The sequence below is a fragment of the Artemia franciscana genome, chromosome 10 (assembly GCF_032884065.1).
Source record: "Artemia franciscana chromosome 10, ASM3288406v1, whole genome shotgun sequence".
Lineage (NCBI taxonomy): Eukaryota > Metazoa > Arthropoda > Branchiopoda > Anostraca > Artemiidae > Artemia > Artemia franciscana.
In genome coordinates, this window is record NC_088872.1 from 21,615,856 (window position 1) to 21,632,754 (window position 16,899).

Sequence of the window (16,899 nt, forward strand, 5' to 3'; positions counted from 1 at the left end):
TCAATGGAAATTAAATTTAGCCAGCAATCTGGTTTTTCATGAATTTTTACAAATGAGTCAATAACATTAATAAGATAATTGGTAGTTGAAGTGGATTTGATATTCCCAAATTGTCTCAGGTCAGTAAAAGGTAGAATTTTCTCCTTTAGCTAATCCGCAAGGAATCCTTCAAATAGCTTATAGGGCTTATCCCGCAAACATATATTTAGGGGAGAAGTTACGCTTCTATATTAGTATTTCGTATTTATGGGTGAGGACAGAACGGCCCTCCCTTCACTCAGATGGGTCTTAGAACATATATATTTTCAATTGCTCTTACAAATCCTCATTAATCTTTATGCCTTAGAATTATATCCATGATTCAAAATCGTTTGCTCAATCGAACCGTTCTCTTTGCTAATCAAGCCTTTCACTTGTAGAGTCACGTTAGGCCTCCTGCTCATTTTGGCCGAAATGTTGCTTGTCAAAAACAAATACCAATTCTCTGGCTTGTGCTTGTTTTCCTGATTCCTTGTATTGTCAAATATGACTGTTAAAAGGCTCAGATAAATCCCTCAGAGGTTGAAGAATTTCAACCAGAGGGGTTAATATGGCTCCAAAAATTAACACCACTGTCTAGCATGTGTGATTTAATTTTCAATTTCTGTTTTTTTTCAGTTTTATTTGCGCTTTTACTTAAAAACATTTTATGAGAGCTTTCATTACATTAATTACCTAGTAAAAACCTTAAAAAATTGTCCTTCAACCTTTATTAAAACTTAGGAAACAGAATATTAACCTTTTAGTTTACACATAATCAGGTTTTTTAAAACAGGGATACCCAAGCTCTTGGCACTTTCCGCAAAGATGTTGGGGATGTTTCTTACGTTTGTCAATGTCTTTTCCAAGTGATTTTGGGTTATCCAAAGGCTCCTGCAATACAAAATATAGTAAACAAAGGAACACATGCAAAATAAGTATAAACTATATATGATATTTTATAATAATGTATTAACTTGTACTGAAGAACATGATGCAGGTGCTTCAGCGAGCTCCTTGGAGGTTTTGACTGTAATACCATTAAAAGTTTCCAAATGTATCTAGAGCAGTTTTGTTGATAATGCATTTGAAAATAATATGATTCCTTTAACTGTTTTTGTAGATTTCCGTAAGGCTTTTGACACTGTTGATTTTAATACTCTTCTTAGTAGACTAAGTGGGCTTGGGTTAGGTAGTACTTGTGTAAAGTGGTTTTCATCGTATTTGCATGGCCGGACTATCAAAGTTGCTTTATCAGATATATCAAGCAGAGAGTTCGGTGTTAAGTGTGGAGTGCCTCAAGGTTCCGTGCTGGGACCTCTACTTTATCTTATTTATGTTAATTCGTTGGCTTCACATGTTGGAGTTGAAGCGCTGACCTCTTTCGCGGACGACACTACGAGGACGACACTACGAGGACACTACGAGGACGACACGTGTCGTCCTCTTTCGCGGACGACACGCGGACTAACAGTAATTGGTAGTTGTTTGGTGCAGGTTGCACATAAGGCTAATTTGGCACTTGAACGTTTGCGCAGTTTTACAATAGGTAGTTCCCTAGCAGTTAATGCATCTAAAACAAATTACATTATATTTAGTAGAACAGGTAGGTTACTTAATGATAATAATAACATTTTTTTTGGACATTTACCCATTAAACAAGTTTTGGAAATTAGGTATTTGGGGTTTTATTTAGATAATAATATTAGTTGGAAAAAGCATTGCAGTGTTATTGGTGCTAAAATGGCTAGGGGTCTAGGAATTTTGAGACGTGTAAAAAAAACTTTTCCGTTCAAGATTTTAAAAATCATTTATTTTTCCCTTGTTCATCCTTATATAGATTATGGTTGTGTTCATTGGGCTAGTAATTTCTTCTCTAATTATAAAAGGATCCAGATTTTGCAAAATAAAAGCATTCGATTGATTGCGGACATAAAAGAGCAGGTTGAATCCAAAACTACTGCTAGCTTTTCCCGGTGTAATGTTTTAAATGTTGGTCAGATTCGTGACTACCAGGCATCAATTTTTGTGTTCCAGAGCATGAAACATATATGCCCTGAGTATTTTCATGATTATTTTTCCATGAATCAGGAGTACCATAATTATGATACAAGAAATTCACAACTTTTAAGCCATGAACAAAGAAAAACAGTTCGATCATCATATGTGGTTCGGAATCTGGGGCCTTCTGTTTGGAATAGTTTGTCGGCTGGCATCAGGGAGTCTGTCACTTTATATAGGTTTAAAAATAAATTGAAAATGTTTTATTTAAGTAATAGGTTTTGAAGGGCAGAAGGTTTTTGATGTCTTTTTTTTTTTGCAGTTTATTGATGTGGGGTGGGGACTGAATACCTGTAAATGATATTTAATATGATTATTTTGTTGTATTTTGTTCATGTGTATGTGTTGTTATTTTTTATATATAAGATAGGCTAGGTGGTTAATCATGAGATGTTATGTTTAGATATTTATTTATAAGATGTAAATCATAATATGAAATTGCAGCACAAGTCCTTATGACTTTCTTTTTGCTGCAACATTTTATTAGTGTTGTCATTTTTTTATTTATGTTTGTATTGTGGATAAAATAAAACTTACCTACCTACCTACCTTAGACCTGGTTTATAAAGCACTTGTAATCATTTTTTCGTGTGCGTGTACAGACTGTTTTAGGGGTATAGAGGGCCCTATTTTAACTATTCTGAAATAAATTTTACTTCCCAGCCTTGCTGCTAGGAACACACGTGCCAATAATGTCTTTCAGAGCTTCTATGTATTGGCTTAGAGAATCTTGCTTATTATTTTATAAGGTGAAACCTGAGACACACATTTCTGGCCTTTAATCCATGAGCCAAACTCTAGCCAGTATTAGACTTTTAACCCCAATAGCCTGAGAGATACTTACCGCCTTTTTTGTGCACGAGTATATTCCACATGGTTATGGTACATGATATCACATGCACCATAAGTACATGGCGCAAGACATATCATGCACCATAAGCACTTGGTAGTAAACATGACACGATTGAATTCTAAGCGGATCAGAATCATAAACAAACTTCAGAACCAAGCTGTTAGACTCCTAGGTTTAGATTTCTTAAGGCATTTTAGGACTAATGGATTGAAGAAACAACGCTTCCTCATGGCGTTAAATTAAAATAGGCTAGTCCATATGGCATTGATTTGAGAGCATAGGTTATTGCTAACAAAATTGCATTAGTACATAGGATGATTTTGCACACATTGTTTTGGATTATAGAACATATACGGACAGAGTCAATTGGGTTATAGAGGATATAGAGACACTATGCCTTTTTTGAAAGTCGTAACCCTGACTTTTCTAGTTTTGCCAAATCCTTCAGGGTGGCCACCGCCTATCGCTCTATTTCACAAGCTTTCAGACCATAAGTATTATTCGTTTTTTATTAGCGATTAAACTTTTTTCAAATTCGCACAGTTCCGTAACACAATAAATATAAATAATCTTTATTTTATTTTTTTGAAAAACCATGTTCTTCATTCGAATTTCCAGATGTAAAGGGGCCCTGCATCATGAATTTTTGACCGCAGAGCAAGTTCTCTGCGGTCTTGCTCTGCAATCTGCGGATTTTTAACATCATATATCCAAATATACAATGGAACTCTACTCTCATTATATCTCTTTGCGTAGCCAATGATTATTTTTTGTTAATACTGTAATATTCACGTCTTACATTCTGTTTATTTGAAGAAATATCACACAGAGTATCTCAAATGAAGATTCACTTTCTATAACTCCCAAATAAAAATCAGTAGACTTTTAATCATAAAACCATTGTCTTCACAATAATGACATAGAAACCAGATTCTCTTGTTATTCCAACAATTGAATCGTATACCCGGTTCTTCCTCCAAAAGAAAATAAAATAAATAAAACACGATAATAGCAGTCTCATAGATTTAAGCTAAAATTTTGCTAATACTTTTTTTCAATCATTCCAGGATAGATATTTTCTGACTGATAAAATTTATCATAGCTGCAAGGAAAGCACGGGAATCCTCTAGTTCCAAAGCCTCAAACCTCTTCAGTACATGAATTGTAATCGCCAATTAGTACTCCGTATCCTTCTTGTAGTCTGCAAGGATTTTATAATCTACTCTTTTCATCGTACTCGTCAACAATAGTGCAGTTCTCTGTTGTTACGTTCTCTATTAAGAACGTAACAATTCAGTAGAGCAACAATAGAGAACACAGCTGTTCTCATTTAAGATAACCAGCTGCCCAATGTATGCAAACAAAGTGGAAATATGTTGAACATTTTTCGTTGTTTACTCTAACACCGCTGATCACTATCCGACATGTATTCAAGACAATCATCCTTTACTACTTGTAACGACTTAAACTGATCACCTGCATGCTCACCGAAAATATAGAAGGAGTAATTGAAACTCTGGGAAATTTCGCAACTAACCTTCAAGTATCTCTAAAAACAGTTCAATAATTTGGCTAAACGCTTTGGTACAATGGTATCTAAGTCTCCTCCAATAATCCAAAGCTGTTGACTCAAGTTTCATCATGTCCTCAATCAATCTTTGACTGAATATTCTCTTCTAAACAGAAAGTCTTTTAAACTTATCATTTAATTTTAACCATTTTTCCTATAAATTTTGTCTCTCCACTTTATTAATTTTTTTTTACTGTTCATTACAAACAGTGAAAATTCAAAAAGATAAATACTTTATTTCGGGTATCAGTTAAAGGTGATCGACTATTGGTTTCCAGAGAGAGAGAGAGAGAGAGAGAGAGAGAGAGAGAGAGAGAGAGAGAGAGAGAGAGAGAGAGAGAGAGAGAGAGAGAGAGAGAGAGAGAGAGAGAGAGAGAGAGAAAGAGAGAGAGAGAGAGAAAGAGAGGGATAGAGAGTAAACGAGTGATAGCCAATTAAAATACTTAACAAGAATATATAAATCATATATATATATATATATATATATATATATATATATATATATATATATATATATATATGTATATATATATATATATATATATATATATATATATATATATATATATATATATATATATATATATATATATATATACATCTTTATAGGACCCTTGGTCCTGCCAAGTTTTCGGGAATACGAATTACGAATGCTTTTCTTTATCTTGACTACGCCCAAATAGCCCAAGTACTTACAGATATACATTTTTAGTCAGTAAAAAACATTTTTTTTCTTGACTTTTGAGAGGCTGGTTCTTTTGATTTCTTTTGTTTCTAAGTTATATTTTTCTCGGCCATAGACTTAAAAAAAATTTAAAGCAGTTTAAAACAATAACTCTGAAAACAATGGACTGGATATCTTGGGCAGTTCCATCGGATCAGTTGGATGGAAAAGACACGGAGGGCCGGCTCCTCTCCACTCACTTTCGATTCTTTAGAACAGGCTTAAATAATCGGTTTATAATTGAATGATTCCATTATAAAGTTTTTGTGACTTTCTGTTTAATACGAAGTGGTAAGAAAAAAAGGAAGCCACCTTTTTACGCCAGTTTTACGTCACCGTAAAACCGATTACTCAAGATACAGCAGTAGATAGCCTCGGATTGACTTCTTCTTTGATGACGACTAACGCACGCCCCCGGACAGGATTCTTGAATACGACCGAGTGTTTTCGTATTGGATACTGGAATGTTAGAACAGTTAATCAAGAAACACAGCCAGGAAAAGTTAACAGTGCTATGAGAACCCTTGATAAGTTTCGTATTGACATTGCTGGACTCTCTGAGACCAGACTTACCGGTTTTGATACTTTGAATAATGAAACATACCATATTTTGTATTCTGGAATTGAAATTAGAAAAGAGGCAGGTGTTGGAATGGCATTAAGTAGTCGGGCCAAAAAATGCCTAGTGGACTGGGAACCTATTAATGAGCGGATCCTTCGTGCTCGCTTTGCCACTTCTCAGGCCAAATTGACAGTTATTGTTGTGTATGCCCCAACCAATGATACCGTTGATCAGACCAAAGATGATTTTTATCGTGTGTTGTCAAATGTTGTTGCAAAAGCTCATCGGCACGATATTGTGGCTTTGTGTGGGGACTTTAACGCTAAAGTTGGAAGTGATGCCTCCAATGTCCCAGCTATTCTTGGTAAGCATGGACTGGGGGAAATCAATGATAATGGCGTACGTTTAATTGACTTCTGTGCGACTCATGAACTTATCGTCGGGGCATCATGGTTCCCTCATAAACAAATACACAAATATACTTGGAACTCGCCTGATGGTGTAAGAAGAAATGAAATACCCCATATTTTAATTGCCAAGCACAGGCGACGTTGTTCAGAGGATGTTAGGACCTTTCGAGGTGCCGACTGCTATTCCGACCACCAATTTGTTGTTGCTAAGTTTAAGCTGAAACTAAAAACTGTCATAAAGCCCCAGCGGTCAGTAGAAAGATTTAATGTAAGAAAGCTGCAGGACCCGGATGAATTACAAAAGTATACATCTACTTGGTCAAATAAGTTTTCCATGCTAAGGGACGAGTTGTCAATTGATAATCAACGGGAAAAGATCGTCGAGTCCCTTAAAGAAGTGGCACAAGATGTTGTGGGATATAACAGGAAGAAGAAAGAGAAGTGGATATCTGAAAGTACCTGGGATATCATTGATCAAAGGGCAGAAGTCGAAATTCTCGTAGATAGACATGAGCATAACACGACATGCACTAAAGAATATCTTGATGATTTAAAAACGCAGTATAAGCGTCTCAATAAACAAGTAAAAACACGGACTAGGAATGAAAAGAGGGTGTTCCTCGAAACTATGGCTGATCAGACTGAAGTAGCCGCCAGGCGGGGAGATAGTCGTACTGTGTACGCTATAACGAAGGAGCTTGCGGGTATTTCAAAGGCTTCTTCAACCCAAGTTGAAAACAAAGAAGGCATCTTAGTAACCCAGACGGATGACATAAACCGACGCTGGATGGAGCATTTTACCGAGGTATTAAATCAGGTGCCTCCCACAACTTCTTTAAATATCCCTGAAGAAACACTGTTTGATCTTTGAATATATTCCGGACCTCTCTTGCTGAGTGAAGTAAAAGAGGCTCTAATAACTTTGAAAAACGGAAAGGCTGCCTGTAACAATGACATACCCTCAGAACTGTTGAAATATGGTTGAAGCGCCCTAGCAGTGCCCATGTTTGAACTTTTGTCACGTATTTCGGATGATGAAAAAGTCCCGAGTGAATGGTCAAAGGCAGTAATTGTAAAACTATTCAAAAAAAGACAGAAGACTAAATTTGATAATTGGAGAGGCATCACTTTACAATCAGTTAGCAGCAAGGTTTTGTGCCAAATTATTCTCAATAGAATTTAAAGTAAAGTGGAGAAAGTTCTGAGAGATGAACAACATCGATTCCGCATCGATTCCGCCAAAACAGATCGTGTTGTGACCTAATATTTAGCCTGAGAGTCCTGCTCGAAGAATCTAATGAATGGCAGGTTCAACTACTCACAGTATTTATTGACTTTCTCAAGGCCTTCAACTCGATACACCGCGAGACCATGTGGAATATTTTAATACATTACGGGATCCCGATTAAAATCGTAATAATAATTAAAGCTCTATGCCTCGATATTATGTGCGCAGTACAAACCGAAGGTGGCCTAACGGACTGGTTTACCGTTCAGTCTGGTGTAGGGTAGGGCTGCAGTCTATCGCCACTGTTATTTGCCATAGTCATAGATTTTGTACTTCGTGGATGTAGCTTCAGTGGGGGTCTACAATTAAACCCACTAAGAATCCTTCATGATGGTGTTTTTTGCGGACGATATTGTACTCTCCGCTCACGAATCAGAAGCTATATAACACAATATAAATGAACTTGGGCATGTGGCAAATACTGTTGGACTCTCCATAAACGCTAACAAGACTAAATCAATGTCAAATGCGGTCATTCCTGACTTAGCTGAGGGACTTTTGGTCAACAATGAGGAAATTGAAGTAGTGAGAGAGTTCAAATATCTCGGCAGCATTCTTCCGCAAGATGCCAATCCTGAAAGAGAAATTTTGTGCCGAATTGCATTGGCTGGCTCTGCCTTCAGTTGTCTCAGAAATGTTTGGAGAAATAGCAAATATTCCCAGAACCTAAAACTCAGAATTTATAATAGCAATGTCCTCTCCGTCCTTACATATGGTTGTGAAACTTGTAGTATCACTGCGCAACTAGGAAAACGACTACGGGCATTCTATAATAACTGCCTAAGATCTATTTTGAATATACATTGGACTGAGAGAATAAGAAATGATGATATTTATACCATAACAAATCATACCCCCATCCTTGATGCCATTAGGAAGTGACGATGGATGTATTGGGGGCACACGGTGTGAATGGGTGATGGAAGGCTACCTCATGACATATGGTGTTGGATACCCCCTGGCCTCCACAAGTCAGGGAGACCCAAAATGACCGTTGGCAGGATGTTAGAGAAGGAGGCGAAGCTGGCAAGGTCTTCGACGGAGGAGCTTTGGTCGAAGGCTCAGGACAGGTCGTCGTGGCGAACCACTGTTGCTGCCTTATGCGCCCTCAGGCGGGGGAGGACCGAAATCTAAGTAAGTAAGTCATTTTGCGTAAGCAGTATTTAACTTCATAAAAAAGTATTTATAATGATCTTTCCCCTTTATTTAAGACAATGAACTTATTTCTATGATGGTATTATTAAGTCCTCATTGCTATCATTGTTACATGAAAGCACAAGCACTTTTTCATTATTATTATTAAGCTTAAATTACAAATGACTTTAAAATTTTAATTCTTAGAGGAAAAGACTAGCTATGGTAGGACGATTTTTTTCACCATTTCTAGCAAAAAACTAGATTTTGTTACGAAACAGTTTCTAAGCCATATCGTAATGCCCTTGCGGTGCCGAACTATTACTAGTCTCATATTAGTCAAGACACAAAGTTTGATATCCCCAACCACACCGCTTTAGATAGAAAAATTTAAGTAAACTAAAAAACAATGAAGCCTAAAAAAATAAAAACTATAAAAAATAATTTCGTATTGTATTTTTAAAAGACTTTCCTCAGAATGTTTTATTTAATTTAGATACTTCTTATTTTCGTTAGGTTCAAAAAAGGACTCCAATGCTCTATGAAGTCCATGTAATTCCCTAGCATTATGTTTATGCATCTAAAATTTCTATAAAGAAACCAACCTGTCGGTAAGGGTAGACTTCAGATTTGCAGACGTTGCATTTTTGCCAAGTGTTTGCATATGAGAAACATGACTCCCAGTATTGATTGGTACAATATGAACACTTGTACGCACCAAAACATCGCTTTTTACCTTGGTACGGGGTAATACCTTTACCTTCAGCTTGATAACGACACTGGATAAAAATGATAAAATTAATGAACATATAATTTTAATGAGTACCTGAGTCCAGGTGAGTAGGTTTTTATTTTATGACTCAAATTAAACTAAAATAAAGACAGATCTTCAATTTTGCTTTCATTTATTTTTGTGCCCTTATCAACTTAGTGTTTTCTACATGTTTGTATTTTTGGCGTGTTTTTGTATTTATAGTCCAAATTTACTGCTTTTGCAGATTTTTGTTTTCTTGGGATCAGCTTGGGATGTCCGAAATTTGAAATGAGTTTTATTATCCTAGTACGTTTACAATAGTATGGAAAGCTGGACTCATGTAGATCATTTCTTTTCTTTCAGAACCTCTGGAAAGCATTATTTATATTATTTTTATTGATTTTTACTTTCCAAGAAATAACTACAGAAAACTGGATTAAAGAATCTTTTCTTTTCGTTTTGAAAAACAGTCAACATAGGCTGGATTGAGCTGTTTAAGTTTCTTAGATGTGCCTGTCAAGGTCGGTAAAAGGTATTTCTGTGCCTGTCCTTGTGGCATTAATCTGCTGGTTGGTAGCGGAGTTCTGCATTTGGTAACCAGAGATTGATCATTCGCAACACGTAGCAAAGGTGTCTCCGTCAACAAACTTTTATTACACATGTCACAAGAAGCTGGTCAATTTTATCGTGGATGAATTGGTTGGTTATGCTTTGCTTGCCATGGATGTTGAGAATTCTTCTGATACACGTTTTCTCGAAAGAAAGCGGACAGCTTGAGGAAAACTTGCATGACGTTACTGTTAGAGACGCGATTTCAGCTGTTTCGAGAATCATTGGCAAAACGAAACTTTCCGTAGTCTATTTAAGGCTCTGTTGTCTTGACAAATTCTTGTTTTCACTTCTTTTGTGTTGGATCTTGCGTTGTCAATTATGCATTATAGGTATTTTAATCAGACGACTTGTTCTTACTGTTGGTCTACACAAACGACCCCCGGAAGTTAGTTTGCTCTTACCATGCATTCTGTTTCTCAATCTTCATTTTAGGCCAACCTGGGAGCCTATCTCCCTCATTTGGTCTAAGAGTTTTCGAAGTAGTTGCTTGCAAGATTATAGCATGGCAACGTTATCAGCAATACTTAAATTCTTGATGCGTACTTTGGGATTTAACTGGATGCCATATTAGCTGGTATTTTGCATTGTGTAATCAGTTGCAACTAGAAGAGTAGCAATGACATGATTTGGCCATATTTTTGGTCAATAAATATTGAATTTCAGTTTTGTATTTTGTTCAAATGTTCAAGTTTATAAATTGACTTTATTGCTTTGACTGACACCGTGGATTGCAGATTGGCCCACGTTGGCTTTGGACGCAGATTCACGGTCCTGTGTCCATTCTAAATTCTTGGTCAACCTGCATAAAAAAACTCTAGGTGGGCATGCCCTTCTAAAAGCTATAAACAAATAACGGTCCAATAACAGAGTCATATATATTTTATATTTTATAAAAATCCTAATTGTGGCTTAGGCCAGATATTTTACCTTTCACTACATCCAACTATCACTGTCCTGGCTTTTTCTTTACAATTGAGCTATGGTTTTATGGCCACAACTTACTTGATTTTTAATACAAAAATTAAACGCGTGCACCCGAGCAATGTAAATTTTGCTGATAACATCACCATAATAAAAATTTTGCGAATAACTCCTGACAGGGTGTAAAAAATGGGTTTGGCCAGTTGGCGCCTTTAAATCACTTTTATTGTCTTCCTAGAGATTAAAGATCAGGAGAATTATTTTTACGGAATTCCGTAGTATAGTAAGAGTTTCCACTGATTCAAAGATATTCTCAAAATCGATTCAATAATATACAGATCTTTGATAGGAAATCTCGACTTCCTTTTGTCAGTAGCTGTAAAGTGAATATCAGGTCCATCAAAGAACGGTGAATCCAAGCTGCTTATTACAGAGATGTCTATTGAGCTGTAAGCTAACACTTTGCAGTAATATATGTGACATCAATTTGCCAGGCACCGGGTCCACGCGATCTGCCTGGGAGGGTTGTGTCCCTTTTCGTGAAGATCCTCAAAATGGTAGGCTACTGTGTTCAAAGTCAGGTGCGTGAGAACCTTCATTTTTAATCATCCTTGCGGAAATATGTTTTTTGCCAGTTGAATTCCATTTCCAACTTTTTTGCTGCTGCCTTTAATTCATTGGACTACGGAAGATTCGTATTAGTATTTAAGGAGAACAAAGTTACCTCTCCTCATAGCTTCTTCTGCCTGTGCTGCTTTCCAGTCGATTAATTTTCTCTTGTCTTCTTTGACACTCTTTTTCACTGCTTTACCCATGGTCCCATGTTTGATCAGACAGCCAAGAGCCCTCTGAAACCTTGTGATAGCCAAAGTTAGCTTTTGGAGAATCGTAGTAGCAGAGGTTTATGCTTTCATAGGTATTTTCACTGTTGGTATCTTCCTGTAAAGACTCGGTTTCAAATCTCTTTTGCATCTCCAACTTAAAGGCTTTCTGAAATTCTCCCACCCAGAGCTTCTCTGAGTCAATGATCGGGTTTGAAGGAGCTATTTTGGTGCTTTGTTTGCTTGTAGTTTGAAGAAGACTTTTCCTGCTATAAGGATTTGGTCAAGGCCAACGTTGGCTCCTCTTTGGCGAGTTATATCAAAAAGTCTTGATATCTACTTCTTACTCCAGAGACAGTGGTCAATCTTTTTTCTCGAATGGCCATCAGAGGATGTACATGAGAGTTTGTGCACACACCAGTGGACAAACATAGTCCCTCTCATTACAAGGTCGTTAAGGAGTTTGAAGTCAATCGGTAGTTTCCCGTTTTCATTTTTTCGGCCCAGACCAAGCTCACCAAGGACTTTTGGAGAGACCAATTGGTCATTCTCAACTTTTACCTTAAAGTCTACGAGAGAACATAGTATGTCTTGCAGTGGTCTGTCAGTTGGGTGCTCTGTAGATTTTGTCTTTTAATTTGTCAGGGGTGTCATTGGCAGGTGCAGAGCACATTGCTACTGTCGTTTACACAGTTTCACCCTAGAAGTGACTCGGAAATTTAGGTAATATTGGAGTTCACTGCAGTAGAGATTGAGAGGTTTGGTCTGTCATTATAAGGGCAACTCTGAATTTGCATTTGTGCTCAGATCCACTATAATCAAATCATTTATAATGAAATAATATAATTATAATCAAATAATGTATATTTGAAATAATCAAATACAAATTATTTGATTATTTATAAAATAAATATCGAAGCAACTCTGCAAAAACCGGATGAAAAGAAAAACAAAATATCAAATATATGATATTTTATTTTATTTTAGATATTTATTTTAGTTTATTTTAGATATTTATTGAATTTTATTTTTAGAAAAACTAAAACATCTTAATATCAAATAATTATACACTGTCCTAACACGAACAAAAACTAATAGGAAAACCATAAATATCATAAAAACCATACAAATAAACACACTTACGAATTTAAACTACACACGACGCATTAGTGGTGGGTAACAAGTATAGTTCACTGTTTTTGCATTATATTTCCTGCTTCATGAGGATATAGCTTCCTATCACAAACTTCTGAACTCTTCTAGAGTTTAATGACCATGGAGAGCATAAAAGTAGGGATTTAGCGGATGGAAAGAAACATGAACGGATTTATATTATACTGGAAGCAGTAAAATCTCCCGAAAAGGGGCAACATACAAAAAGTGGAGAAAGACGAATGAATTAAAGAGAGATGCGGAATGTGAGGGTTGAAACAAAATTTCCCAGTAATCATAGGTCTTTTTACAGTGGCAATTTTATGAAAAATATAGCTTATCAGAAATTGGAAAGGGTTGAACCAATCGGGAGGCCAAAGTAAGTGATACTTTCTACAGGCTCAGCCATATAGAAACCACCAGTCATAGATGTGACCAGGGTCCTTTCAAAAAAGCTGAAAACAAGGAACTCACGTTTCCCAGTATTAAATTTAAGACCAACGCTTAGGTATTCATCTTACGGGAAGATTTCAGAAAGTCAATTAGTTTCCGGCTGATAGCCTGTGACACAAAAGAAGCATTGACATAATTGGAAAAGCAGGAAGATGGGGTTTCTTCTCAGGGATCAACGATGTTTTTAAGGAGAAAAAAACAAAAAAATTGCACCATTGCAGGCTGCAGTTCGGACAAGGATTCTTCTAGCTTGGTGAATTGGCTTCTTAGATTTTAAAAAAGGATCTTAGGACAAATTTGAAGGCGAGAATATATTTCACGAAAAGGGTTCATTGTGCAATAGTTTAGATCCCTCTTAGCAGAAAAAGAAGCGTATAAGCAAGTAAAAAGGACTACTGACATCAAGTTCTCCAAAAAACAGTGTAAAACATGAAGCACCAGATTCATTGAGCAATTTGGCAACTTGAGGAAGTATCTCTGGACAACTGAATCCGCGCTAAAAGTTGAACTAATGAGGTGGAGCAAAAAATATAATCTAAAACTAACCTATTACGACTATTCCGAATAATTTTTATGGAGTTGCTGAAACGGCGAAAACTTAGTGCAGTGAGTGGTAATTTTACCTTTCTTGGAAATGGGTTTGACGTCACTAATAAATATAAAAGACCAGATTCAACGAGCAAGTTAGCAACCGTAGAAAGTATCTCAGGGTAACTAAATCGATGATAAAAGCTTAACTGATGAGGTGGAGTAGAGACCGTAGTCTAAAGCTAACCTATTACGACCAATCTGAATAATTTTAATAGAGTTGCTGACACGGCGAAAACGTTGTACATTGAGCGGTAATTTTACCTTTCTTGGAAATCGGTTGGACGTCACTAATAAAGAATGATGGTAGGACAATACCTAGGATAAATATCATCTGAGTGGACATTGTTAGATGCTGCAAGAGAGAAGGGGAACCATATTTAATATAGAACCACAAACCTCATTCATACAAGAAAACAACTTTGGTTTTACCATCTTAATTGCTGACTCAATCACAGATACCATAACCACAATATGCAATAACCACAATGCCATAGCCCTTGATTCAGAGTTCATGGTGTGAGGACCTTTTTTTTGGATATAACCTATCACTAAAGGATTATAGTCTCTCCCTGACCTGCAGCTAATATTTTGATAATAATTAATTCAGTGAACAAAAGATTATAATTTGAATAAGCAGATAATTTTGCTACTTGGGTGAAAATTCCCTCGGGAACTGTTGATTTTCTTATTAGTATTTCTTTGATCAGTGACCTATATAATATAGGTCGGGATCAAGCAGTAAAAATATAATTAAGACCATCTGATATTTATAGACCATCCGATATTTATAGACAATTACGAGAAAAATAAGCAAAATAGGAAATGAGAGAGTTGTTAAATATGGTGCCCGCCAGACCTGCCTCTTAAATTGCAGAGACAAAGTAGACAGCCCCCAACGTTTCCCTACTTCTCTTACAAAGTGTTGACAACCCTGTTTAGTTATAGCGGAATAAATTGCAGATTTATTTCATTTGAACTATATTGGCAACTGGCAGTCCCTGATCAAGGGAAGGTTATACATCAGAACTTACCCTTTGATGAGTACGGTTCATACGTTTTCTCCAGTTATTCTTCCAAAATTCGATCAATCTTACTGAAGAAAGTAAATACCAGTATATCTATCTTGAGGAATAATTTCAGAGTTTAAAATCAGTGTTGCCAGAGACGCGTCAGAGCTTTTACGCCGAATCAATAGAAATTGATTCGGCTGTATCAACGGAGTGTTGGCAAACTGAATTTTGCGTCGTTAAAGGCCATACTGGAAAATCATCAGCTTGATATTGCTGGCATTAAAGCAGAGTTGTAACTACTGGTGAATTTGCTCTTATAGAAATGCGATCAAAGGAGGATGATTAAAGGTTGTCTGCTGTTGAGTAAATAACGTCACCCGTAAGAGTTGTTAACCTGGAAGAAGTCACTCACGGAAAGAGTCACTGACCGCTAAGAAAAATCATTCAGTATTGAATGAGAGCTGAAAACAGAATGAATTGAATGAATAACACCTAGCTGAAAACGGATATTTTATTGCCTTTAAAATAATGAACTGGTTTCTTTGACTAAACGGATTAAAATACAGCATTCACTTCGGACTTAGATAGATTGCATTACAAGTTCAGTAAGTGATTACAAAATGAATTCAAATAGGATATTGGATTGACAAAAATAATTGATGAAAGGTTATGCATTAAAGAGAGATTCACTTGATCTATTGTTCAACTTTTTTAAGCTTGACACATTACTAAGGACAGTTTTGCTGACTTTTAAGTCTATGGTTCAACCACTCAACGAAAAGGTACGATCTTTTTTGTGTTATCAAAGCTATTTTTCTTACTAATTTCTGGCTAGTTGAGCAGACGGCTAAATTTACTGTTTATATGCTGGTATTGGCTTGGTTTAGAGGCTACCCTGAATGGCCTGTACGTATTGTTGAAGTAATAGATCCAAAGGGAAAGAAAAAAACTGGAAATTACAAGTATCTAGTTTTTTGTTACTATACACCTGATACCCAGGTTGTAAATGAGTCTCAAATTTTAGATTTTGAATGCAATAAAGCATTCCAAAATGTTTCCTGGACGCTAAGAAGTTTTTTCATCGGCACCAGTTTGGTTTTCGGGAGAAGTGCTCAACAGAACACGCATGTAATATGCTTCTTCATTTTGTACAACAGTCTTTAGACTTCGGCCTTATCCCTGTGGCAATATTCTTTGATGTGAAGAAAGCCTTTGACAGCCTTATACACAAGATCCTTATTGGTAAGTTGTCACATCAAAGTGTTCGTGAAGAAGCTCTGTCCTGGTTTTCTTCATTCCTAACTGGCCAATCCATTGCAGTTGAAGCTTCTGCTGAGCATATTCTAGTTGAATATGGACTGCCACAAGGCTCAGTTCTTGGACCGTTCCTTTTCCTCATATATGTGAACAACCTCAATCAACTATTTAGCGGCACACGATCTAAGTTCTGTTGTCATTTGTGCCAAAAAAGAGATGCTGTGGTTGGAGCCTTGGATACGCCTGGTCAACATGAAGAACTGTTTGCATTCACCTACGACAGCACCATGGGGGCTGCAGTACCTGATGAATCAACCCTTACCCTCAAGCTACAATTGACGACAGAAAACATATATCATTGGTTTGATACAAATTTATTAGCTTTGAATGTAAAAAATTCTTTCTTCTTATATTCTCCCGCATAGCCAAAAGCTGCCCTACAGTGACAGAGCTTCAAACATTTAATGGATCCAAATCCCGCCCAGCTGACTAGTTTGTTCGATTCATTGGGGTACTTCTGGATGAAAACCTATCTTTCAAGCGACATATTGAGTAAATGATATTAAAGGCTTCTCAAGGCCTTGGATTTATTCAGAAGCTAAAGCGAGTCTTTCCTTTTTCTATCCTTCGTCTATTACACTTCTCTCTTATTAACCCTTATTTATGTTACTGCTCGTCAGTGTGGATATCTATATTTCCATCTTTACT

General features: G+C 36.5%; 1 protein-coding gene across 1 annotated transcript in view; it reads right to left on the reverse strand.

Moving 5' to 3' along the window:
• Positions 1-734: 734 nt before the first annotated feature.
• Positions 735-16,899, reverse strand: part of LOC136031909 (zinc finger CCHC domain-containing protein 24-like) — a 67,344-nt gene continuing 51,179 nt past the window's right edge. The window contains exons 4-5 of the mRNA XM_065711904.1: positions 9,226-9,399; positions 735-912 (exon numbers count right to left, since the gene is read on the reverse strand). Of these exons, the coding sequence (XP_065567976.1) occupies positions 787-912; positions 9,226-9,399 (300 nt within the window). The 3' untranslated portion in view covers positions 735-786. The remainder of the gene's footprint in view (positions 913-9,225; positions 9,400-16,899) is intronic.